The 26,669-nt window shown below is 35.8% G+C and overlaps 1 protein-coding gene across 2 annotated transcripts; it reads right to left on the bottom strand.

Moving 5' to 3' along the window:
* Positions 1-22,184, bottom strand: LOC127455076 (phosphatidylinositol 3,4,5-trisphosphate 3-phosphatase and dual-specificity protein phosphatase PTEN-like). 2 transcript variants are annotated; one of them, XM_051722648.1, is made up of 10 exons: positions 21,340-22,184; positions 15,865-15,949; positions 14,217-14,261; positions 14,066-14,109; positions 12,928-13,166; positions 12,314-12,455; positions 10,676-10,744; positions 8,188-8,354; positions 7,485-7,802; positions 1-1,036 (listed from the first exon to the last, which is right to left on the bottom strand). In XM_051722648.1, the coding sequence occupies exons 1-10, from the start codon at positions 21,422-21,424 to the stop codon at positions 893-895; spliced, it is 1,338 nt and encodes a 445-aa protein (XP_051578608.1). In that variant the 5' UTR covers positions 21,425-22,184; the 3' UTR covers positions 1-892. The 2 variants fall into 2 exon arrangements, with proteins under 2 accessions (XP_051578608.1, XP_051578609.1); XM_051722649.1 differs by lacking the exon at positions 10,676-10,744 and having other exon boundaries at positions 3-1,036; positions 21,340-22,178.
* Between the last annotated feature and the right edge of the window lie 4,485 nt (positions 22,185-26,669).

Below are 26,669 nucleotides of genomic sequence, written 5' to 3'. Positions count from 1 at the left end.
ACACGACTGTTTAAGAGAGTTCGGACACTTCTGTTTTAATAAAAACACATCAAATAGCATTTATTAAACATGGACACTGACTCCAATGACATGCACACCAATTTGTCCTCGAAATGTTGAGAGTTAACATTAAAGCAAACACTGGTTCCCTGCACTTTCGTGTTTTAGATTTTTATTATCTTAGGATTTAAAAAAAAAAGAAGGTAAACCTCGACAATTACATGGGATGTCGTGTTTTTCTGCATAATTTATCATTACACACATTGGGGGGTGGGGTGGAGAGAGGGGTGGAGGGGCAGGGTTGTGAGGCTAGGACAAGGAATGCTGGCACACTGTAGAGCCTTTGTACGACAGCCTGAAGGACTACGTATCCCAGCACACACTGCGCAGGCAGGGGGTCAAAGATCTTAGCGCCTGCACAACAAGCATTCACAGTATGGAGGGGAAGAGCGATGAAGAGGGGGAGAGAGTGATTGAAGCACTGGCCTGGGTGATGACAGGGAGAAAGAAAAGATGTGTGTGGTCTGCTATATCTCTCCTCCCCTTGCCTGATTGCCTAGATTTATTGTCTTTGACATAAAAAAGGGATTTTATATACACAGAATAGCTACAGGACCCTCCCTCCCGCCTCAGGCAACAGTGTCATGATCCACACAAGAAATTCATCATAATAAATGAAGTAAAACAATATATTGGTCAGGATACTTTTTGTCATCTTTAATCAATGGCGTGTGATGTTACAAACTGTCTTTGAGCTGTTGGAGGGTGGAGGGGGTGGAGGAAGAGTCTTTTTCCTCTTCAGTTTATTTTCAAGTTTTCTCCTTTTTTATTTCACTGGTGTTGGTTGTTTGTCTGTTTTTTTTCCCAGCAGGTATGTTTCTTCATCAAAAGGTTAATTCTCAGGATCGGAATCGGTGGTGTCAGAATAGCGGTAGTGATCTGGTTCATTGTCGCTCACATCCGGAGTGACAGAAGTTGAAATGCTCGCTTCTGAGTTTGAGGGCTCCTCTACAGTCTTTGTAAAGTACAACTTTACCTGAGAGAGAGAAAGAGAAAGATGGTGAAATAACAGTGCTGTACACAAGCAACTGAAACATTAAAGATTCTAAATGAGCCTATGATTGTCTTTTCTATAATATGATAAATGCACATAATATATAATAAAAGAAATATTCTGGGATCAATAGAGCTGTTCAGCTTGTAGTCCAAAACCCAGAAGAGATTTCACCATGGGTTCCCCTCAGGATTTTCCTATGGGGTTCTATAATGGGGTTTTTGAACTTATGAGAAAAATAAGGTCTTTGGTAAACATTACTTGATGATACGTGTATGTTTTGTTCTACAACATAAATTACACACAGTCACACCGCAAATGGGAATTTTGACTTTTTTTTTTTTTTAAACGTATGGCGGCTTCAAAATTCACGTTTAATGTATGACTGTGTTATTTATGTTGTAGAACAAAATGTCCACATATCGTCAAGTAATGTTTACAACAGACCTTATTTTACAAAAGTTAAAATAACCCATTATAAATAAATGACAGTACACTTGCATAAATAGTATGGTGCCCATTTATATGAGTATTTACGTTAATCCTTATGAAGCGCTAACAGAGAGAATAATGAACTTCTAACAGATTTAATAATACATCAAACCAAAATAAGGTGATAAATTAACAGCATGTAATGAACATTAAACAACAAAACACAACACAGAACTCTGTATACAGTACTAATCTCTGTATAAATGGTGTAATATTTATGCTAGCAGCCACACTGTGTGTGCAGCGGTGGTTTGTATGCGTTATTTGCACGCATTGTGGTTATGCGTGTCTCATCCACAGACACTTATAGAGCACTCATCTGTAGCATTTCCATTGTATAACTTATGAAATGTGATCACAATCATCTTATATCATAATGGAAATAGGTAAAAACACACAGATCGAATAGTCATGAGTTACAAAGTTATAAAGTTAGCAATACCTCAACTTGTAAAATACAACAAGCACATTAGTGTCACTCACAAAATAGTGTCTTTAGCTATCTCACGTTACTCTGTGAGAATTATTTCAAGATAAATGTACCATGTTAGGTTGTGTTTGGGCTTGTTTTAATCTTGATCCTTTGCTGTAAGTAAAGATATGCTATTTTGCGAAAATGGGGGGCCTGGGTAGCTCAGTGGTAAAGACACCGGCTACCAACCCCTGGAGTTCACTAGTTCACTAGTTTGAATCCCAGGGCGTGCTGAGTGACTCCAGCCAGGTCTCCTAAGCAACAAAATTGACCCGGTTGCTAGGGAGGGTAGAGTCACTTGGGGTAACCTCCTTGAGGTCGCAATAATGTGGTTCGTTCAAGGTGGGGCACATGGAGAGTTGAGCGTGGATGCCGCGGTGGATGGCATGAAGCCTCCACACGTGCCATGTCTCCGTGGCAACGCGCTCAAGCCACGTGATAAGATGTGTGGGTTGACAGTCTCAGACACAGAGTCAGCTGGGATTCGTCCTCCACCACCCGGATTGAGGCAAATCACTACGTGACCACGAGGACTTAAAAGCACATTGAGAATTGGGCATTCCAAATTGGGAGAAAAAGAGTTGCAGAGACAACATTACACCTGGACAACAATATATACTATATTCCAGATTAATACTGATTCCCACAGTAACTATCAAGATTTTGTTTATAATCATACTTAAGTCATTTTTCACTACTTATTTCAAGAAGCCCTACATAGCCGTATGAAGCAACATAATAAATAAAAATAAAAATAAATAAAAAGCAAAAATGATTGCCCCCAAGTAACATACATGCATGAAATATATTCATTAAATATTAATTCAATATAAACAGAATATGGGAAATGGCATGTTGTTACTTGCAGCAGATGATCCCGATTACAATCAGTTCCAAATCAACGTAACAAGGTGCAGAGATTTTGAAATAATCCTCACAGAGTAACATGAGCTTGTCTTGCAAGTACCCTAAACTCAAAACTAGCCTCGCTCTCACTGACCACGTTTACATGCACTTAAAAAAACAGCTTATTCTGCATTCTGAAACATCATGTAAAAGAGAATGCCGATTTCCTTACGGTGTTTAAGGGATCAAGAGAAAGCGGTTTAACACACCTAGGTTTCTCCTGGAGAACGCTGCATAATGTGGTCATGTAAATGCATAAGCGGCAATATTCCAGCTTTTTGAGGAGTGCGCATGTGTGTGAACAAACTTCATAGGATGGAGCCCAACAACAAGTCAAAACAGCGGAAACAATTAAACATCTGTGGGAATACTGTGGGAAGAGCACACAAGGCGCTTTCCCACCTACAGTCCTGTACTTTTCCTTTAGTAACTTTCTAGATGAGAAATCTTACGAGGAAAGGAATACCCGAGGAGATTTTTCCCATTGCATTTACATTGCCAAAAGTACTGTAGTGATGTAATCTATCAACCATTTTTCTTCTGACATGGTTGGAATGCACGATTCAATATAAACAACAACAATGAAATCAACAACAGCGATGGAGGACACCGGGATCGGAGTAACATTTTTGTTAGGGCTGTTTACATGAGCTTTGGCTGCATCCGAAAACGTAGGCATCAGCCTAATCAGTTAATGGTTTAAACAACATTGTTTTTGGATGAATGGAACTCTAAAAGAAACAGGTCTCTGAACAGTTTAAAAAGCATTTTATTTCATCCTACCTCCTTATACAGCCCCCCGAAGGCAACATATTCCCATTTTCGGATGCAGTCTGTGTCTTCATGTTACAGTTTAAACTGGGCAGAGTGGGTGCGAGATCTATGCGTGCTGCAGCCGTAGTGAGAGATGAGACAAGCGGTCAGACTACCATGCAGCATGTGCTAGATTTAGTGGACAACATGTTGAAAGCAATATAAACCTATTTATCAACACAATCTTATACAATAAAGGCTTTTATGACTCAACATAAATTACTGTACTGAAATGCTCACACATTGACTTAAATACGTCTTGATGCAGGTTTTCATACAGTAACAGGCACTCAATACTTCCCTCATGTAAACTACATTTCATGACAGTTTAGTGGAGAATAGAGTTCAATTACTCACTCTTGATAAACATCTGATTATTTATGTCTATCATCTCAGGAAAAATTTGATGTAGTAATCCAGAAATCACTTTATTTTCTGTATAGTCACACAGTACAAACAGTACAGGTGCGATGAAAACTCAAAGCATGTTTCCCGAATAAGTTACACACACACACACACACACACACACACACACACACACACACACACACACACACACACACGTGAAATGGGTTTTATTTGATTTCTGTTAAGGGAATTGTAAAATCCTCTGAGTAGCATACTAGCAGCTAGTTGTTTACAATAGTGGCTGTGGACTCCTCTCCTTTCTCAATGCTTTGTGCGTCATAGGTTTTTGACCAATCACAGTGTAGCACCTTCCACAGTCTGCCACAGTCCTGGTATGCCCCTAAAGTACCTACTCCAGAGTAGGTGCTAAAAATACCCCAAAAACAGCTCAGAGGAACTATAGTTCCTTAATTGCAAAAGCGATGAAAAGTACTAGTCCCGGGGGAAAAGTACCTAAAACACGGATCTTGGAGTTTTATGTAAGAGGAAAACTCCACTACTGCAGCACAGTTCCACTGCATATGACAATGGAAAGTTAAGGAAACAAACACAGCAACAACTCTGGAATATCTGGAAATAAAGCAAAGCAACGGACAATAAAATAATGAAGTCTTCCTCAGATACCATGTTTGTTATTTACACAAGCGTTGCTGGGAAATTACGTTGTTGTGGAAAAAGCTGCTTACTACCCGAGCCCCATGTATACGGTACTAAAGAGTACGCCGCTTATACAGTGCATGTAAACGGGAAAGCTGCTTTCTCGCAAAAACCCAGTTTCTCGCAATAAGCTTTCTGGTGCCCATGTAAATTCAGTGACTATCAGACACTGTCAGTCGCTTGAGTGACCGAGTCCCTGCCTGAAGGAAAGAAGCCGCAAACAGTCAGATATTCTCTCAGCTGCAAGCAAATAGCAATCTGTAAACGTTGATGATGAAACATTTTTGGGCAAAAAACTTTACCAATATTATAAATGAACAATTATCAAGGAACATATTAAAATAAAAAGGCATGCCATGATCCCTTTAAGGCTAAAAGTAGCTCCTAACTCAGAAATTTAGGAACAACTCTTAACATTTTTGGCCGTGTCACTCCTAATATTAAAACTCTTTTTTAATCTAAGAGTAATTCATGGAGCATTTTGATGCTAAAAGTAGCTCCTAAACCATCCTGAGGACTCTTAAACATTATGAGTGAATTACAAAAAAAAAACAAGTATAGCCAATCCACACTGCAACTGAGTCAATGTATTATAATGACACTGATCTTTTAAAAATCGCGAGGGTGTTTTCATTATTGTAAATATAGGGATGCAATTACCTCTCCCATGAACCAAAACACCCAATTACAGGGGAGATAAAGGTTCTGAGCTATATATTAGCCTTCTATGTGGGGTAAAGTATCATGAAGTTCATGTAACCAATGTGGGATAAATCTATAATTATTTTGTATAAATAGGCTACATCATTAATTTGCAAATGATTACAATTACACAGAACAAATGAACCCAGTGTTTTTTACTTTTAGTCTGCAATCTCTGCTCTTGACTGAGACCGAAGAAAGGCTTCTATATTTTGCAAAATGAAAGGAAGTGCCATGTTGATGTGGAAACACATTTGTCATTTTTCGCTTTAACGGTGATGCCCCTTTTTAATTATGTGTATTAATTTCCCTTTCCCTTATGTGTTTCCATATAAGTTGAGCAAAACTGGACTGATGTCCCGTCTCGAGAAGCCCAGCAGAGACAATGAGAAAACACATGATTCTAAGCATGTGACAGTATTAAGTAACACGGTATATCAAGGTAATTAACATGCACAATATTATCAAAAAACAGTAAATAATTCCAGATAACCTTTTAGCCAAATTTTTCTAATTGCACAGTCGTTTTTTTCCCCATCAACGAATCAAGATTCACAACACTGCACATATGTGCATTAATAACACATGCGCACTCTGATGTAAACAAAACCCAACATGGACGAGAAGCATTTGCACTTTAATCTGTACTAAAAGGACAACACCAGATTTTTATTTGTAAATTTTACAAATAATTAAACAGTGTGATTGTTCATAAGGGACTTTACATGTTTGCAGCTTTGCACTTTAAATTTTTTGAATTAATATTTATTTTCAAATATTTGATTATACATTTGTAATATATATATATATATATATATATATATATATATATATATATATATATATATATATATATATATATATATATATACATTTTGTGTGTAATTATTTAAATGTTCAACTAGTTTTTTAAATGTTCTTTTCTTTTCAAAGTTCTTTGTTATTTGTTAATTTAAAAGGCCAGTTTGGTATTGAAAAAAGTAGTTTAACTTGTTATTAAGAGAACAACAATTTGTTTATCTTTCAACCCATTTTTGTAATGTAATTCAATACCGTAATAATACTGTATACCGTGATAAAAGCTTCAGCAATTATCATGATGTGAAAATGTTAAGTCATCACATGATTCTACTAATCAAGTGCTCAGACTCAGGTGTATTTTAAAATAAACTTCCAGCTTCGGCTGCACAAGTAATCGAGGAAGTAATAAAGATTACGATTACGGCTGCCGTGATTAATCGTGAAACTGACGAATACAGCGGTCCTTTTAAGTCTACTTGTCAAAGGTTTCTACTTGCAGCACGTTTTTGCAGTGGTTGAGTATTCTAACTAATTAAATGGCAATGGCGAATCAGAGATGCTTAAATTAGTCTACAGTCCTATGAGCTATGACAACAGATCCTAATGCGCAAGTTATAAACAGTCTGATGCCCAGATGCTTGCTTTATGTTTTACCTCTGTTTGCAGTGGCACATGAAAATTAATGCTGAAGAAACATCACCTGACACTCCAAAACAAGCTTTAGAACAAAAGCGATAAGCATAGTCAGTAATTTGGAATTCGTTACATTTGTGCCGCTCGCTAATAATGTAGATGGTAAATACACTGCAAAAGAGCAACGCAACAAAACTAGCATTCGCTATGTAAAGTTTTGAGAGTTCTAATTTTGTTGCATTGATTGATTTCCGTGCATAATTTATTCAAAAACTGAATAACAGTTTAGTTTTGTCCAGCTTCTAAGTGGGCCAAAAAGTTGATTTACTGATGTATAAAACAGCACAAAAAAAAAAAAAAAAAAGTAATTCGGCTCAACAGTTTCCAGCTTGTTTTGGACATGTAGCCTAACCTACATAAAGAATATGGCATGAAGTTGAACAAATAAGTCGACACTTATGATTTTTGTCAATTGTGCAGCCCTTCTTCCAGCAGAATAGCAGCTGAGATCTACAGCTCAGCATTGACACAACAGTGTCCCCTCACCTTGAAGTTGGGTGAGAAATAACGGTTAGCTTTGTCCTTATTGGCCTTATCCAGGTCCTTCTTCGTTAAGGTCAGAATCAAGTAGTCTTTATCTCCGTCTACTGTCCCTGCTCGCTCCCCTCCCCTTTCTGCACCTTTTTCTCTTTCAAGTCCTCCTCCGACTCCTTGCTCCTCTCTCTCCCTCTCCGCCAGAGAGCCCTGGTTTTGAGAGGAGAGGCTATCCACATCGTTGACCACTGACCCATTCTCCACTTTCTCCCCAGCTTCCTCGGGACCCGGGATGAAGAATGTGTTTATCCAGAAATGGAACATTTTATCCTGCACACCCACACAAGCATTTTTTACATTTTAGGTTTACATTTGGGCATTTGATGGCCATAAATAGCAAAATGTTTACAAATACTCATTCCAACAACGGAACTTATAAATACATTTATATAGAGCACAGAAACAAACAGACACAGAACAGATATGCTCAGCTGGGGGGGGGGGGGGGGGGTAATACAAGGAAGAAATCATATCCAGAGCTCATAAAGACAACATAGTAAAGTTGCTGAAGCAAATACACAAAACATGTCAAACAATAGGAAAACCACAATCTGCTGTATATTGGTTAATATTTGGCCTTTTTGTGTTTATCAGCATCGTCTGATAACATATCGGTCGATCACTAGTTTTGAGAGAGGGTCACAAGGTCACTTACCTTCTTCATCATCTTGCTCTGTTTGTGGAAGAATTCCACTTTTATGTCACCACATACAGGAAAAGGCTGAGGGAACTCAAAGATCATGTGCTTTTCTTCCCTCCGTGTGTGGGCCGGGTTTGACGTATGGATCTTTACCTTCAACTGATACACAACAAACTGAGGGTCTGTTTAAGAGATGAGAGAGACGGGGACATGGAGAGAGTGAGGAAGGATGGAAGAGATAAAATGGTGGGAGGAATAGAGATATACGAATAAATTAAAAAAATTACAGAAATTAAACACATCAAGAAAGGATGTATAGAGGAAAAGGGAACAAGTAAGGTAAAACTGTGTTAATTATCAAGGAGACCACACAGAGAGAAATAGCTCCACCCACAGCTCTGACATCATCAGTCAAGACATTGTCAGTGATTAAGAATAGGGTTGATGTAGAGGGAGAGAAGATACAACCAAGAAAGAAGAACAAACACCCACAACTTCCCCACATAACCAGCTGCCCAACCCCTGCATGCACCAAGCACAGTCAGCCAGCAAAGAAGACCTGGGCCCCACTTCTGCTATTAAACACCCATTTAACACAGGGAGGTTCCTCTTTTAATAATGTAGACTAGGGGTGGGCAGTATGATGGTATACACTATGTCAACAGAGATTTTGCTATACCATGGCTTAATTGTGTCTAGCAATGGGCAGGACTACTTTACATAATTTACATGCAAGAGTGACAAAGAAACATGGAATAATGTTTTAATACAGAGCTTTTGTTTATTACATAATGTGAATCTATTTTTGCTCTGATGACAGACTCATTATTAATAATCTTATCTTTGGGTTTGTGTCCATCAAGTTCTAAATAAAGATAATCAAATAAGATCTTTTAACTTTCATTTGTAAAGTATTTAATTTCCTGGATAATAGGCATTACCATCAATATGATTATTTAATATATAGGGCTCGATTTGATTCCGATTTCAATTCATATGAATGCCCCTTTTGCTTACATATAAAAAATATAATCTCCCAGCTAATGCTGTTAAGGGGACCCTCTAACTAGGTACAATATGAAAATATACATTTAACTAATTATATTTGATTCGTTTTTCATAATTTTGGTCACATTTTGACTTTTTTTTTAATGAACAAATCCATGTATTCAATCCATTATATATTATATTTCACATATTATTTGTTGGTATGTGTTTATTGTTTAATTGCATAATTTTTACAATTTACAAGAATTTACACTGATTTGTTGAACATGTTCTAAAACCTGGTACTGCCTCTTTAACAAAACCGGCATTTCTGTAAAAAGCATCTGTAAATGAGGGCATATTAACAAGAGAAACTCAAATGGCTTTATCTTGTCCATGCTATGCATGATTAGAATTAAATGTTTATTTTTTGTGTTTCTGATCAACAACTGACTGTAAAGAACAGAAAGGGTATTAAGAGAGACATTATTCAATGACAAATCGGTTGTGTTGACCTCGTCTTTGGACACACAAATATTACATGGAACAACTTTTACTCTCAACATGTAGTGAAAGGCTCTCGCTGCTGAATACCCACCACTATACTACGCAATCACTGGTGAGTGAAATGTAAACATTTACCAGCCGTTGCCAAATATATATAAAAATCATTCTTGGGATTTAAGAATCCATATCGAAGTCATTCAAATTAAGATGACGATTCATAGGAAAATTTATATTTTTACCCACCCCCGTTAATACATACATACACACAAACATACACACATACATACACACACACACACATACATACATATACACACACATATACACACACCATTTTAGTAATAATTATCTGCAAAGATACCTGTGATATTAGTTGGCATAAAATATCATGGCAAAAAATGACTTGTACCATTATATACTAATTTAAAATTACTGCTCAGCCCTAAAGTACTCCAATTAATTCATAGTGACCTGATTTGTAACATTATAGCGATTTCATTATGACATTTAATTTCTCTTGATAAAACAGCTGTCTAGTGCTTTCTTAGGCAACACATCTTAAAATATTTATAAATTATAAATTGATTTTATTGTTTTTATTTTCTAATTTTCATGATTTTATTTTTAATTGCTTGCTTTTTTTAACACCATGTGAGCTTCTATTGCTGTTTTCATGGTGAAATCAGGATAAAATATAATAGGTAAGAACAACTACAAACCTACAAAAGATGATAATGTTTTAACGCTCCTGTTTGAAAGACACTAGGGCACTGTTTCCCAACCTTTTTGCTGTAAGGTTAAACAAAGCAAAATCTAATTATTTTTGCATACCCCCCCGGAACATGCTTATGTACTCCCTTGAGTTTGCATACCCTGGTTGGGAATTACTGCACAAGAGCAACAATCTTTGTACAGTACAGAACTGTTCTGAATGCACTACAGGACAGGGCCTGTCTGACGTTTGAAAATGTTTCCCTTAACAGTAGAAGTAAAGTAAAAATAGTTTTACCCCAGTGCAAGCTGCCTTTCTTGAAACCCTGGGGATTCACCTCACTCCTGTTTTTAACAGTACTGTTCCCTTAGAGAGAAATATGGAAGTTAAACACCACCACCATCAGTCTGGCCAAGAGCTCGGCTGCATCGAACTGGCCCTGGCCTGACAGCCATGCTCAACACACACACTTGTCTGGAACTACCAAGTCTACCTCTGAATCATGGGAGTTCTGAGACTTAGTCTGCACTTTTAGTTCCAATTATTGAAACATGAAAAACTTCCCGAAATTGGCAGTGATGTAGGGTACAGTTTATTTTGGTGTTCAATCTGGCTGTGGGGCACAGGTCCACTACTTTGAGCAAAACACAGACTAGGACATGACATATGAAAGGGGCAGGGGAGGACAAAGAGCACGATCTGTGATGTCTTAACAGTGAGAGACTGTGTGGTGGGGTACAGGAGTCGATATGTCAGAATAGAGCCCTCAGGGTAATTTATAAAGGATAGAAAACAGGAACAGAGAAAGACAGCATACTGATAAGTGATAGTGTTAGGGACAGTGCCAAGACTTAAAACAGACACAAAGGCAGCTCTTTGCAAGCACATCAACAGCCACAAATGTAGGGCTGAATGATCAATCGAAATAACGATATGATGTAGTGTGATTATCAAACTGCAAGGGCTGCGATTTAATTAAATAAATAAATAGTCTGCAAGTGCTGCGCTTACGGTATGTGCGCTGGTCTATTCTCTGAAGTGTATTACACATACTCAAGGCACACGCAAGACTAATGAGCAGAGTGCGCTATATTTACAGCACTCTAGATTCACTAATTGCACATTTGCGTAATTCCAAATATGTCTGGCCGCTTAAAGTTACAATCGAAATCTAAAGTTACTTCATTATAATGGGTCTTTTGTTGATGAGAGAACACATGAGAGAATTTCTCTGCATTAAAAGGCCATTGTCAACTCAACCACAAACAAAAATATTCTGCCAAAATAAAGGCTTGAGGGTTTAACCCAAGCATAGCAATGCCGCAAGTTAAGAAATTATTACATAAATATGGTACTTTTTATAATAACAATAATAATAATTATTATACAAAAATATATTTCCATAATAATTTCTTAACTTTTTACTGGATTCCAAAAAATAATGATGAAAAGTGTGCTGAGACCCTATCACAAAGTGGACAAAAACAGATATACAGTGAACAGATACAATGTGAATGTAATGATGATCTCTTTTTTCCTCTCCATGTTTCACTGTATTTTTTATTTAGTCCCCATGAAGTGTGAACACCCTTTCATGAACAGTATTTCTATTGGCAGTAGAGCATGTTTGCCCATGACTTAACTGGTCAAAAGGAAACACTTACCTGCTGATATGTTAATCATATCACAGTTCAAATAACAATCACAATATTTTTCAAAATAATCGCAATTCGATTTTTTTATCCAAATCGTTCAGCCCTATCCACGTGACACCATAACTAGGTCAGTTTCATCAAAAGTTTGTATATCTTATAAACATAGGTCATTTAAACTGCAAGAGGTCATTTCTATGTCATAGCATTCATAAAAACTGATTTCTAACAAGTTTTTATGTCTCAAAAAGATTTTGTAGCCAACAAGGAAAGTAAGACTTACTGCAATTGCTCCCACTGAACATGGGCAGAGTCTGGAAAACCATTTTGTGGAAGAGGAGAGCAACTGGTTTATAGTCCAGCTTGTTCTTCAGCAAGTAGCTGTAGTAATACACATACCTACGCTGGCTGGGAATGGTTACCCCCTAAAAAAGTGAGAGACGCACAGTAACTTGATGTTAATTACTGTTTAGTTATCTTTTAAAGGATAGTTCACCAAAAAATGAAAATTGTCATTTACTCACTCTCATGTTGTTGAAAAACTGTATGACTTCTTTCTTATGTGGAACACAAAAGAATTTGTTGGACAAAATGACAGCCTCAGTCACCATTCGCTTTCATTACATGAAAAAAAAAAAAAAGAAAGATGCCTAACATGCAGCCTAACATTTCCTTTTGTGTTCCATGGAAGAAAGTCATACAGGTTTAGAACAATGTTAGGGTAAGCAAATTAATTTTAATTTTTGAATAAACTATCCTTTTTCAAATTTGGAAATGCTAACTAGCTTTGATAACTGGTCTACAATACTAAAATACTTATCTTGTACAACAATGCACAAGGTAGTGGCAAATCTAAAATAAAATGCAAAATCCAAAGTGTTTTATACCGTTTTATACCTTTTTATCCCTGGTCCTAACTTCCCCATAAAAGTCCAGTGCTTCTTGTGCCTCAAAGAACTTCTTGCGGTGCAAAAGGTAGGCACAGATCATGACCCCTGTGCGACCTTTGCCAGCTTTACAGTGGATGGCGGCCACATGGTTCTCATCCTCAGACAACCACTGGTCGAGATCCTCACAGAAGGGCTTTATTAACTCAAGCTGAGGTGGGTTGTGGTCCTCAAACGGATACTGTGCCACTAGAAAACAAATTCTATACTTAAAAGAGTATTTATCAACTTTATAATGTTCTAGATTATAACAGAATAATCCAATAGGCAAATTAATGGAGAGCTATTATGTGAAATGTGTATGTGAATAAAAAGCAAGCTCATTTTTAACAGTTTCAACTGTCTCTTTAAGTTAAGATATGATAGCAGTGAGTGTTAGCTTGCTTGTCAAGTCTCACTCCATGTGATCAGCACAACCCACAAAACTATCCTCAGAAGAGCAATGGCTGCAGAACAACTTTAACCTTTCATTAATTCACACATACGAATGACAACCGCCGAATTGAGAGGATAATCATGTGACAATCATTTAAGTTGATTATAATGTTTGATGACTGGTGTTCTACTGTGTATTTAAGAATGAAACAATTACTTAACCCTATTTATTCAGCAAACAAAGTTATGATGAAATACTGCCCCTCATCTCTTGAAGAAACCTAGTATAGCTAATGCTCTCAATACTGCATAATAATGCAGTATTGAGAGTCCATACTTACAGCTCTCAATGCCAACTTAAGAACGGCCATAAACACTAGTCTTAAATATAAAAGTGTAGTCGAACTTAATTGCTTCATGACAGCTAAAAGTACCAGAATGGGAATCTACTGTATATCCTTATTTTAGTTAACATGCAAAGTTAAATTGTGGTCAACAATAATTAGACCAGTTATAAAAAAGGACAACACTGAAACTGCTTTAACTGATTTAATAGAGCACAAAGAAACTGTGAATAATTCAAGGTGAACATGATACAAAGTTCTAACATCACCAATGATTTCTTACAATGCGCCCTAAGGCTGCAATTAAAAGCACTAACAGAGGTTCTAAGAAATGTGGCATTGTAAAATTAAAGTAGCCACCATACTCACCCCTGCAGTTGAATTTGGATGCATCGTAGTGTCGCTCAGCACATCTGGAAGAAAAAAAAAAGCACAAAAGAATTTAGTCCAGCTCTGAGCACTCAATTTTCGTAAATTTACCACTCATCTTTCATGGACACAAATGTGGTCAAATACTCACAGGTTATAGATTTTATAATGGTTCTTGTGTTTGGAATCCAAAAATCTGGAAGGAAAAAAACCATCATCAATGAGACCTGCTGAAATGTGTATGATTGCATTTTCTTTCCAAAAAGTACAAGCAAGCAGGCAGATTTACTAGGGGAAATTCAACTTAGAAATTTTTACAGTCTTTCCTTTAAACTTTACACTAAAGTTAAGATTTTTTTAAATCTTAAAACACTTTCCTATCCCAGCATTATATGCACAGACAATTAAAACTATGGGTGTAAATCAGACATTTCATCATGATACGATCTTATATCAATTCTCTTGGCCTGCGATCCGATATTTGCCGATATTATGTGCCTATTTTACACAGTCAATAAAAAAAAAATTTGCCCTCAAATGCAACCAAAATATAATTTGAATATTTTATTGAGCTCTCTGAAAGGTACAAATTTAGTATCCACACAGGGACATCCATAACAAAATAAGGTACTTCAGATGTTGAAAACAAAAAATAACGTCACACACAAGTGATCATCAATCGTTTCATTACAGCTTATTTTTCAGTTTAATCCAATTCAAAGTACTTACACACCCATGACTTATTTCCAACTATCCGTGCCATCAGCGGTTTTCTTGGCTCCAACTTCCACAGTTGTAATAAAAATTCTGTTACAGTTAACTGGGATAAGTGTTAGTAAAAGTGTTGATGCGTAGATGTGTAAAGTCTTATAACTGATGCTAGTGCTGGGCAGCAGGTGTTTCATTCATCTGAACACTGTTTGCAAGTATAATGTAATCTATGAGAATGCAACAAATTATCTCTGATCATCTCGGGAAGAGCTGTAAGTTTAGTTTAGATTTATTTCCACATGGTTGGCATGCAGAATGAGAATGCAACTCTGCAGGTTCAGTAATATGTACAGGTATCTTTGCATTAAAGAAACAAAGACAAAAGTGATTCAATCACAAAATAATACAAGACACATTCACCTTGAACCTAAAATTGAGTTCTATTTTATTTTCAGCATTAACTGTATTACCAAAAGTCAATAAGAACACACATTTGGCAGCATTATTATGGGAACACAAGGAAATTTATTAGGCTTTATTATCATAATTATTATTATCTTTTTCATTTATGATTTTCTTTAGTTCTTAATCTGTAGGCTATTAGTAGTTTTCCACATGGTGTCGTTGACGGATGCGTGATTGCAAATGGAGCCATCACTGTAAATGTTTAAATAAGGTGGTTAAATAAGATTTTTTGATCACTTCGTTATTTTATTGCTTTTTTCATTTAAAGTGCAATTTGAATTTAGAAATTTATTTTTTTTATGTTTTTCGTGTTTCAATAAATTAATAAAATTTTGAAAGCAAAATCAAAAGCTAAAAAATTCACCGACCCTCGGCAGGGGGGTTGACGATATAATCGGATATCGCAATGTTTTTTTAAGGCGATTATCGAGAAAATAATTTTTACATATCGCCCAGCCCTACTGTAAGTCCGACTTTGCAAAATTTGTGTTTATATACGCCATTTTAAAAAAAATATTATTGCTTTAGTCATTCTGAAATCGAACTTTTAAAAGTGCATGTAAACGTACTGAAAGTGTCCCTCAGTTGTAGTGTCCTGGGTTTCTTTCTGCAGCTTGACTTACCGCACTACGTCATCAATGTTGTTTCTGTAAACCCCCTCCAACCGTTCGGCAGGAAAGCCCATGGCAATGATGTTTGGGTAGATGTCTGATATGATGGTTCAGGAACACAAGGACATATGCACTGTACCCAGACTTGAGATAAACTTATGCTTAATGAATCATGTTACTGTGTTTATGATGAGATTTAAGAACAGTTTCAAAAGATTGGCTTTTGCATTAATGTCCTAACAAACATGCCACAAATATTCTTAGAGCAGTTCTTAAAGGTGATGGTACATGAAGAGAGGAAAAAAAGCTGAACCTCAAAAAGACATAAATGTGGAAGAGCAACATTTAAAAGTAACATTTTTAGTTGATATTTGGACAGAAGTTTTCCACAGTGTATCATCTGCATGTTATAGATATCTGTAGCTCAAATGGCCTCCAAATCCAAGCCTAAAATCTACCTGATCATTCTGTGATTGCTCAACCAACTCTATCAAGACACTTGTGCTACCTTGAAAGAAACTCAAGAGAAAACAAAAGAAAAAACAAAAACTTGTAAATACAGAAGCTCAGATGTCTCTAACAGCATAAATGTCACACTATCTCCAACATTATGTATTGACCTTTTTAGCAAAGTGTCAGACCGTAGGCACAGGAGTGTCTGCACGCTCGCCACCTACACAAACCAGGTTAAACAACTTCACATTCTTTACCCACACCAACCAGGTCAAAGGTCACAGAGCAGTCACTGTGCTTACACACATCAAATACTTAATCACGCTGCTTTTCGACACGGTGAGACAATGCGTGGCTTCCTGCTCATAACTCTCCATACAACCTCGTTCTTTACCATTATCATTTAGTCTCTAACTTCCCTTTTTCATTTATACTGTATGCTTTCTCTCCTATGATGTGTGTAGACTCTGAGGGAGGTTCACACCTTGACCACAACACAGCAGAGAGAGAGGAGCAGGGCTTCTCTTTCTGTTCCTTTCCTGTTGCACACGATCAGAATGGAAAGCCAGAAGCTTTTTAATCGGATGAGTCACTCTTATTTTTAGCCTAATTCCTTTAAAATGGTTGGTGACTCGAAACATCATAACTACTATTGTTAAACAAATCAAACACTAAATAGCAGGTGTTCAAATCTGTTATAGACTGGACAAACCACAGTAGATGGAAGAAAAATGTGGATGAATTTGCATTGTACTGTACGTAAAGGGAAAATGTCATGCTTTAAAGAAAAGCTTGCGTTATTGCACCTTAATATAAACAGATGGTGAGCAAAGTCTTTCGAAATGAGACTGTGGGACAATTTAAGCTGATAAGCTCCTCTGAAAACAAAATCAATAATCAATTTAGAAAACCTCTGGCAAACAACCTAATTCTGTCCAGCCCGAAACTGGAGTAGATCACCACGCTTAACAACACTTATTGATTTTGAAATTATTAAAAACAGGGTGAGAAATCCACAGATTCCTCCATGTAATGAAGCTAATGCAGCATTAAAGGAATATTCTGGGTTCATTATAAGTTAAGCTCAGTTGACAGCATTTGTGGGATAATGTTGATTACCACAAAAAAATAATTCTGACTTGTCCCTCCTTTTCCTTAAAAAAACAAAATAAAATAAAAAAAAATAAAAAAAATAAAAAAAAAGCAAAAATCAAGGTTACAGTGAGGCAATTACAATGGGGCCAATTTTAACAGCACTTACATTCATTCTTCTGTTAAAATGATTATAAAGCTGTAAAGTTGTTCAAATTGTCGTTTTTACAGCTGTTTTAGGGTTTGCTGACATTACATTGTCATGGCAATTATAACTTTACACAGAAAAGTTTGTGATTTTATTACACTAAAATCATGTTAACATGCATATTGTTTATGTCTTGTGGCTAAACTTTTAAAACAGTGAGTATTTTAAAGTCCAAAAATTGGCCTGCCAATCACATCTTTTGTAAATGCATCACTCAATGCAAATCTCAGTGTCAGCTAAGCAATGTAGTGTAAACATACACAGAGCCAGCGGTTTCAATGTGCAAACCATTTCCACTCAGAATGCTAAAAAGCCCTCCACCCCTTCTGAATATAGCTGCATGGACTCAGAGGGCATGAATGCATGCTGACATGACACCTAAACTACACACAGAGAAACAAAATCTCAGATATGAAGCAAAGGCAAGACCAATTGCAATAAAAAGTGAGGGAGCACAGAGAGTTCACGATTAAGATTGTTTGGTCTGTTCAAACAACACTTTTCCTTGGCACAAATGTTTAAACCAGTAACAGAAAATAAGCTGATCTTTAAATAAAGGAGACAAAACAAAGTCTCCACAACCTACTTCGACTGCAGAAATGGACCCTTTACACATCTCCGGATTTGGAACATGGAAGTAAACTATAGCAGGTAAATATTACTCCTGGTGTATAGAAGTAAATGGGAGACCACAGCAAATACTAAAGCAAAATCCACTATTATGTTTCCACGACTTTCCAAAAGACAAAAAAAATAGATATATGGATTACTGCAGTCAGAAGAGAGTAGAGGTCAACCGATAGTGAATTTTGCCGATATGATAACGAAGGTGGTGAAAAGGCTGATAACCGATTAATCGGCTGATTTATAAAAAATGTTGTTTGTCATTCCTTACTATGACACAGAGACTACAAGAGTTCTACCAAAATCCCAATAATAATCAGAAGAAAATTAATATTTGGTGCATAATGCTGGACTTTTAACTTTAAACAAGATACTTGATAATCTAATCAAACTAATAAAATATGCATTGAAGTGAGGATAAAAATATGGATGAATATTATCAATGATGGAAGACTGAGGATTACAAAGGAATAATTTATTTGTATTTTTTTTAAACTTTCGGCAACTATCATCATAGATTTTTTCAGATAACCGGTAGTTCCAAAAAGCAACTATTGGCACAGACTAATCGGTAAAACCGATATATCGGTCTACCTCTAGAAGAGAGAACAGTGCCAAGTTTTACAGTAAGGCACTTACAATTTAGTTGAATGGGGGCAGTACATAAATGTTAAAATATACAAAAATATAACCAAAAGACATAAACATTAAATGCATTAACATGATTTTTGTCAAATAATATTAGGAATTTACTGGCGTAACAGCGTTTACCAGATGACAGGAATTTCCTGTGTTACATCGTCATTACAACAAAGTTTTTTGTTTCTTGTGGCTATACTTTTGAAACTCTGTTATAGACTGGCCCATTTCACTGCCATTATAAGTGCCTTACTGTAACCTCAATTTTAAAAGAACGAGGGACAAGTCAAAAAATGTTTTTGTATTAATCAACATCACGCCACAAATGCTGTCGACTGAGCTTAACTTGTATTGAACCCAGAACCATCCTTTAACATGGGAATGTGTCAAAGTCCTTTAAAAAGGTCCATGTTTAAAAACCCGCTTGAGTCAAGATTTACCAACCACACATTGGAATCTGATGATAGGCTATTGCCATTATTTACATCTTTTCGCTTTTCATCATATTTGCCCAAGGTCCAAAAAACCCTAATCTACATGGCTTAGCAGCTGCTAAACTTGCTGGTGAGGCTACATTAAATCTGCAAAAGATCACATCTGCTTCTATCTCCCTTTATTTAAGGCCTAGCATGAGCTGAGAATTTCCTACACTCTTCTGCACTAATCTGAAATCACCACTGTGCTCGTACATGAGGGCCAAATTTTTAAAACTAGGGGCAGTTCAACTAGACACAACACAGCCGATATCAGCTGGATCCAAATGAGGAAGAGGTCATGCTGTAGAGACTAACCAAGAGGGTAAATGAAGATCCATCACAATTCATTCTCATGCTGTCTGGAGGTCACAATCAAAAGGGAATTTCCACCTACACTTGCCTATGCCTATATTTTAAGCGTAAAGTGAATTTCAAACTCCACAGGAATCAACAGATATTCTTTCTCTCCATTGCTTGAGACTGCAATGTGTCACTGACAGCAGGGCTGCACAATTATGACAAAAAACATAATTGTTGATTATTTCACTTGATTTTGTAATTGCGATTACTAATTCCGATTAATAGAATTTATAGTAAATTACTTATGCCATTTTCTTTACGTTTCACATGTTACGGATGCCTCTGATTTTCCATTGCATTAACACACTTAAGACATTTATCATTAACAATGCTCAACCACGGGGGCCTGGGTAGCTCAGCGAGTATTGGCGCTGACTACCACCCCTGGAGTCGCAAGTTCGAATCCAGGGCGTACTGAGTGACTCCAGCCAGGTCTCCTAAGCAACCAAATTGGCCTGGTTGCTAGGGAGGGTAGAGTCACATGGGGTAACCTCCTTGTGGTCGCTATAATGTGTGGTTCTCGCTCTCGGTGGACCGCGTGGTGAGTTGTATGTGGATGCCGCGGAGAATAGCGTGAAGCCTCCACACGCTCTATGTCTTTGGTAACACGCTCAACAAGCCACGTGATAACATGCATGGATTAATGGTCTCAGACACAGAGGCAACTGAAATTCGCCCTCCGCCACCCGGATTGAGGCGAGTCACTACGCCACCACAATACTTAGAACGCATTGGGAATTGGGCATTCCAAATTGGGGAGAAAAAAACAAACAAACAAAAAACAATGCTCAACCACTGCATAAAATCATGTTTTTTACTTGTCCATTTTGTTAAATGGGAATTGGCCTTAATGGAAATCTTTAATTGAAACTTTTCATGATTACTTGATTGTAGCAGCTGTAATTGTAATCTCGATTATTTTTCAGATGAATTGTGCAGCCCTAACTGACAGTAACATTCTAAATAAATGTAATATGACAATCTGAACATACAGTATTTTGAGTCATTATTTGTTGGTTGAACCTCAGATGCTCACCTTGCAGAGTGAGTTCTTGACAGGATGTCCTGGGCAACGCTATTTCACACCCCAAATACACATAAGTGTTTGGAAATTAATGTGTTAATGGAATTCTAAGGACACATTCATCTTGCTGCTGACTAGCACACAATTGAGAAATGATGCAATGATATATCTAAGCATGTACAACAAGATCAGCTAATCTTTTTGCCATAAAACCACTTGACTGGGCATCCCATAACGTATGGCTGAGCACAGATAAATATAATAGTGGCAGATTTGATTATATCAACCCTAGTTAGGAGATCTGCTGGTAAGGAACTGTCTGCTATTAGAGCCTTGTAGCTGACAAACCAGAGATCTGCAGCACCTAAAAGAGAATATTTCACGATTAAAAACATAACTTTAAGTATGACCACAATGACGAAGCACTTTAAAGGCAATAAAAGCCATATTGCCAAGTCGTCAAGAGCACTCTGTTTTTCAATCCAATCGTTCTCACTTCACAAATCCGTGTGCTTTCAAGCGATTATGCGACTGTGACAAATTTGAGACAAAATAAAAATGAAAATAATACAGGGAGAAGTTTGGACGCGTTACAAGATGGTCAAGGATACATGTCAGGTCCAAATCGAATCCATCATCCTGGAACCTCCTCTTATTCCGACTGACTATTTCTTTAAGTTTTGCAGTCATTGCCATGACAGCAGTTCAAAGCACTTTAGTTTTATTCCTGGTTCATTGTTAGAGAGAAAGGGGTTATGTTTGCCCGGGAGGGCTCCGTCCCTCTCTCTCTCTCAATCTTGAGTTTGTTGATGTTTATGCGAGTGAGCGCGCGAGCTGGCCCGGTGGGTCTCGCGCAGCGGGCCTGATTAAGGCTTCACGCAGACTGGCCTCTATCCGCTCCGGCGCAGCAGGTCCGATTCTCCCGGTCCGGTCTTGATTGCACAGTCCTCCGAGCTACTGAAAAGGTCCTCCGACTCTGCGGTCCCGTCAAACCGGAATATGATAGTAACAATAATAAGGAAGAAGTCTGTGTGTCCGGCGCGCGCGCCGTGATCAGGTCCAGGGAGAGGAACGAATCCTCTCCATCTCTGCCCGAAAAAGACAACACTCAGGCGAGCCTTTCCCGAATAACATCGCCCACTAGCCACCACAGCTAACCCCCCTCCCCCCCAAAAACCTTCTAACGAATTATCTTCGTCGTCGCTAGATTGTCAGTGTAGTTCCGTGAAAAATGACTACTGATAGTCTCCACCTTAACCGTACGTTAAATATGCAACGGCGGTCGTTGAAGAAGCGGAAAGATGCAAGGTTTTTCGGCGGGACTCATCTCTCCTCAGTGTGCTCCGCTCTCAAACTGCCTTCATTGCTTACCACGGCGGAAAAACTAAATAAAACCGACACATTTAGAGAGAGAGAGAGAGAGAGAGAGAAAACATATCCCACCGCCACAAAAACAAATAGTGCGTGGAAGCATGCCGTTTTATTAGTGAGACATCCGGTCTGAATGCTCACTTTTAATAATATCAGCCAAGGGAAAATAAAACATACAGCACAGGATACGTGGAGGGAAAATTATGGAATTCTAAACGCTCATGGCGATAAAGCGGCGCTCGCGTTGAAGGGCGGAAGGACATTAATGTGAGGATGTAAGCAGTGCATCTCCCTGTCAGAGCGGTCACGTGCGCGACCGGCGTCGGTACATTGCTTCGTTCCTTGCAGAGCGGTGGTCTCACCCCTTCCCCATGTATCCGAGTGACTTTTAGTCATGGAGTGGGTAAACTATTTATTTTATATGTGCATTATAGTCAGAATTAATATCATATGATGGCGTTTTGGTGCCACGTAATAAATAAATAATAAGATTTCGAGAATAAAGTCAGAATTACGAGATTAAAGTAATAATATTTTGAGAATAAAGTCACATTTTCGAGAATAAAGTCGTAGCATTACGAGATTAGTAATATTTTGAGAAAAAAAATCAAAATTACGAGAATAAAGTCGTAGCATTATGAGATTAAAGTCGAATTAGTTTGAGAATAAAGTCAAAATTACGAGAATAAAGTCGTAGCATGATGAAATTAAAGTCGTAATATTTCGAGAATGAAGTCAAAATTACGAGAATAAAGTCGTAGCATTATGAGATTAAAGTCGTAATATTTTGAGAATCAAGTCAAAATTACGAGAATAAAGTCATAGCATTATGAGATTAAAGTCGTAATATTTCGAGAACGAAGTCAAAATTACGAGAATAAAGTCATAGCATTATGAGATTAAAGTCGTAATATTTTGAGAATCAAGTAAAAATTATGAGAATAAAGTCATAGCATTATGAGATTAAAGTCGTAATATTTCAAGAATAAAGTCAAAATTACGAGAATAAAGTCGTAGCATTATGAGATTAAAGTCATAATATTTCAAGAATAAAGTCAAAATTACGAGAATGAAGTCGTAGCATTATGAGATTAAAGTCGTAATATTTCGAGAATCAAGTAAAAATTATGAGAATAAAGTCATAGCATTATGAGATTAAAGTCGTAATATTTCAAGAATAAAGTCAAAATTACGAGAATAAAGTCATAGCATTATGAAATTAAAGTCGTAATATTTCGAGAATCAAGTCAAAATTACGAGAATAAAGTCATAGCATTATGAGATTAAAGTCGTAATATTTCGAGAATCAAGTCAAAATTATGAGAATAAAGTCGTAGCATTATGAGATTAAAGTCGTAATATTTCGAGAACGAAGTCAAAATTACGAGAATAAAGTCGTAGCATTATGAAATTAGAGTCATAATATTTCAAGAATAAAGTCAAAATTACGAGAATAAAGTCGTAGCATGATGAAATTAAAGTCGTAATATTTCGAGAATGAAGTCAAAATTACGAGAATAAAGTCGTAGCATTATGAGATTAAAGTCGTAATATTTTGAGAATCAAGTAAAAATTACGAGATTAAAGTCATAATATTTCAAGAATAAAGTCAAAATTACGAGAATAAAGTCATAGCATTATGAGATTAAAGTCGTAATATTTCGAGAACTAAATCAAAATTACGAGAATAAAGTCGTAGCATTATGAGATTAAAGTCCTAATATTTCGAGAATCAAGTAAAAATTATGAGAATAAAGTCATAGCATTATGAGATTAAAGTCGTAATATTTCAAGAATAGTCAAAATTACGAGAATAAAGTCGTAGCATTATGAGATTAAAGTCATAATATTTCAAGAATAGTCAAAATTACGAGAATAAAGTCATAGCATTATGAGATTAAAGTCGTAATATTTCGAGAATCAAGTAAAAATTATGAGAATAAAGTCATAGCATTATGAGATTAAAGTCGTAATATTTCAAGAATAAAGTCAAAATTACGAGAATAAAGTCATAGCATTATGAAATTAAAGTCGTAATATTTCGAGAATCAAGTCAAAATTACGAGAATAAAGTCATAGCATTATGAGATTAAAGTCGTAATATTTCGAGAATCAAGTCAAAATTATGAGAATAAAGTTGTAGCATTATGAGATTAAAGTCGTAATATTTCAAGAATAAAGTCAAAATTACGAGAATAAAGTCGTAGCATTATGAGATTAAAGTCGTAATATTTCAAGAATAAAGTCAAAATTACGAGAATAAAGTCGTAGCATTATGAGATTAAAGTCGTAATATTTCAAGAATAAAGTCAAAATTACGAGAATAAAGTCATAGCATTATGAAATTAAAGTCGTAATATTTCGAGAATCAAGTCAAAATTACGAGAATAAAGTCATAGCATTATGAGATTAAAGTCATAATATTTCGAGAATCAAGTCAAAATTATGAGAATAAAGTCGTAGCATTATGAGATTAAAGTCGTAATATTTCGAGAACGTAGTCAAAATTACGAGAATAAAGTCGTAGCATTATGAAATTAAAGTCATAATATTTCGAGAATCAAGTCGAAATTACGAGAATAAAGTCGTAGCATTATGAGATTAAAGTCGTAATATTTCGAGAATAAAGTAAAAATTATGAGAATAAAGTCATAGCATTATGAGATTAAAGTCATAATATTTCAAGAATAAAGTCAAAATTACGAGAATAAAGTCGTAGCATTATGAGATTAAAGTCATAATATTTCAAGAATAAAGTCAAAATTACGAGAATAAAGTCGTAGCATGATGAAATTAAAGTCGTAATATTTTGAGAACGAAGTCAAAATTACGAGAATAAAGTCGTAGCATTATGAGATTAAAGTCATAATATTTTGAGAATCAAGTAAAAATTACGAGATTAAAGTCATAATATTTCAAGAATAAAGTCAAAATTATGAGAATAAAGTCATAGCATTATGAGATTAAAGTCCTAATATTTCGAGAACTAAATCAAAATTACGAGAATATAGCCGTAGCATTATGAGATTAAAGTCCTAATATTTCGAGAACTAAATCAAAATTACGAGAATATAGCCGTAGCATTATGAGATTAAAGTCCTAATATTTCGAGAACTAAATCAAAATTACGAGAATAAAGTCGTAGCATTATGAGATTAAAGTCGTAATATTTCGAGAATCAAGTCAAAATTCCGAGAATAAAGTTGGAGCATTATGAGATTAAAGTCGAATTATTTTGAGAATAAAGTCAATATTCCAAGAATAGAGTCGTAGCATTAAGAGATTAAAGTCATAATATTTCGAGAATAAAGTAAACATTCTGAGAATAAAGTCGTAGTATTATGAGATTAAAGTCGTCATATTTTGAGAATAAAGTCAAAATTACGAGAATAAAGTTTTAGCATTATGAGATTAAAGTCGTAATATTTTGAGAATAAAGTCAAAATTACGAGAAAAGTCATATCACTATGAGTTTAAAGTGGTAATATTTCGAGAATAAAGTCAAAATTCCGAGAATAAAGTCATAGCATTATGAGATTGAAATGGTAATATTTCGAGAATAAAGTCACAATTCCGAGAATGAAGTCATAGCATTATGAGATTAAAGTCGTAATATTTTGAGAATAGTCAAAATTATGAGAATTCATATCACTACTAAATTAAAGTAGTAATATTTCGAGAATAAAGTCAAAATTACAAGAATAAAGTCGTACCATTATGAGATTAAAGTGGTAATATTAAGAGAAAAAAGTAAAAATTCAGAGAATAAAGTCATAGCATTATGAGAATAAAGTCACAATATTTTGAGAAAAAAGTCAAAATTACGAGAATAAAGTCATAGCATTATGAGATTAAAGTCGTAATATTTTGAGAATAAAATCAAAATTCCGAGAATAAAGTTGGAGCATTATGAGATTAAAGTCGAATTATTTTGAGAATAAAGTAAATATTCCAAGAATAGAGTCGTAGCATTATGAGATTAAAGTCATAATATTTCGAGAATAAAGTAAACATTCAGAGAATAAAGTCGTAGTATTATGAGATTAAAGTCGCAATATTTTGAGAATAAAGTCAAAATTACGAGAATAAAGTCGTATCATTTTGAGATTAAAGTCGTAATATTTCGAGAATAAAGTCAAAATTACGAGAATAAAGTTGTAGCTTTATGAGATTAAAGTCGTATTATTTCGAGAATAAAGTAAAAATTCAGAGAATAAAGTCGTAGCATTATGAGATTAAAGTCGTAATATTTCAAGAATCAAATCAAAATTACGAGAATAAAGTCATAGCATTATGAGATTAAAGTCATAATATTTCAAGAATAAAGTAAAAATGATGAGAATAAAGTCGTAGCATTATGAGATTAAAGTAATAATATTTCGAGAATAAAGTAAAAATTACGAGAATAAAGTCGTAGCATTATGAGATTAAAGTCGTAATATTTCGAGAATCAAGTCAAAATTACGAGAATAAAGTCATAGCATTATGAGATTAAAGTCGTAATATTTCAAGAATCAAATCAAAATTACGAGAATAAAGTCATAGCATTATGAGATTAAAGTCGTAATAT

The sequence above is a fragment of the Myxocyprinus asiaticus genome, chromosome 17, assembly GCF_019703515.2.
Source record: "Myxocyprinus asiaticus isolate MX2 ecotype Aquarium Trade chromosome 17, UBuf_Myxa_2, whole genome shotgun sequence".
NCBI classification, from domain to species: Eukaryota; Metazoa; Chordata; class Actinopteri; order Cypriniformes; family Catostomidae; genus Myxocyprinus; species Myxocyprinus asiaticus.
The sequence above is the reverse complement of the archived record's forward strand: the minus strand, read 5'-3'. Positions and strand labels throughout refer to the sequence as shown.

Excerpts from the sequence above, each read along its gene's own strand:
- LOC127455076 (XM_051722648.1), bottom strand. The coding sequence starts at position 21,424 with ATGGCAATGACTGCAAAACTTAAAGAAATAGTCAGTCGGAATAAGAGG. Across the intron at positions 14,262-15,864 it reads AACATTGATGACGTAGTGCG|ATTTTTGGATTCCAAACACA; the intron begins GTAAGTCAAGCT and ends TTTTCCTTCCAG. Across the intron at positions 1,037-7,484 it reads ATTTCTCACCCAACTTCAAG|GTAAAGTTGTACTTTACAAA; the intron begins GTGAGGGGACAC and ends TCTCTCTCTCAG.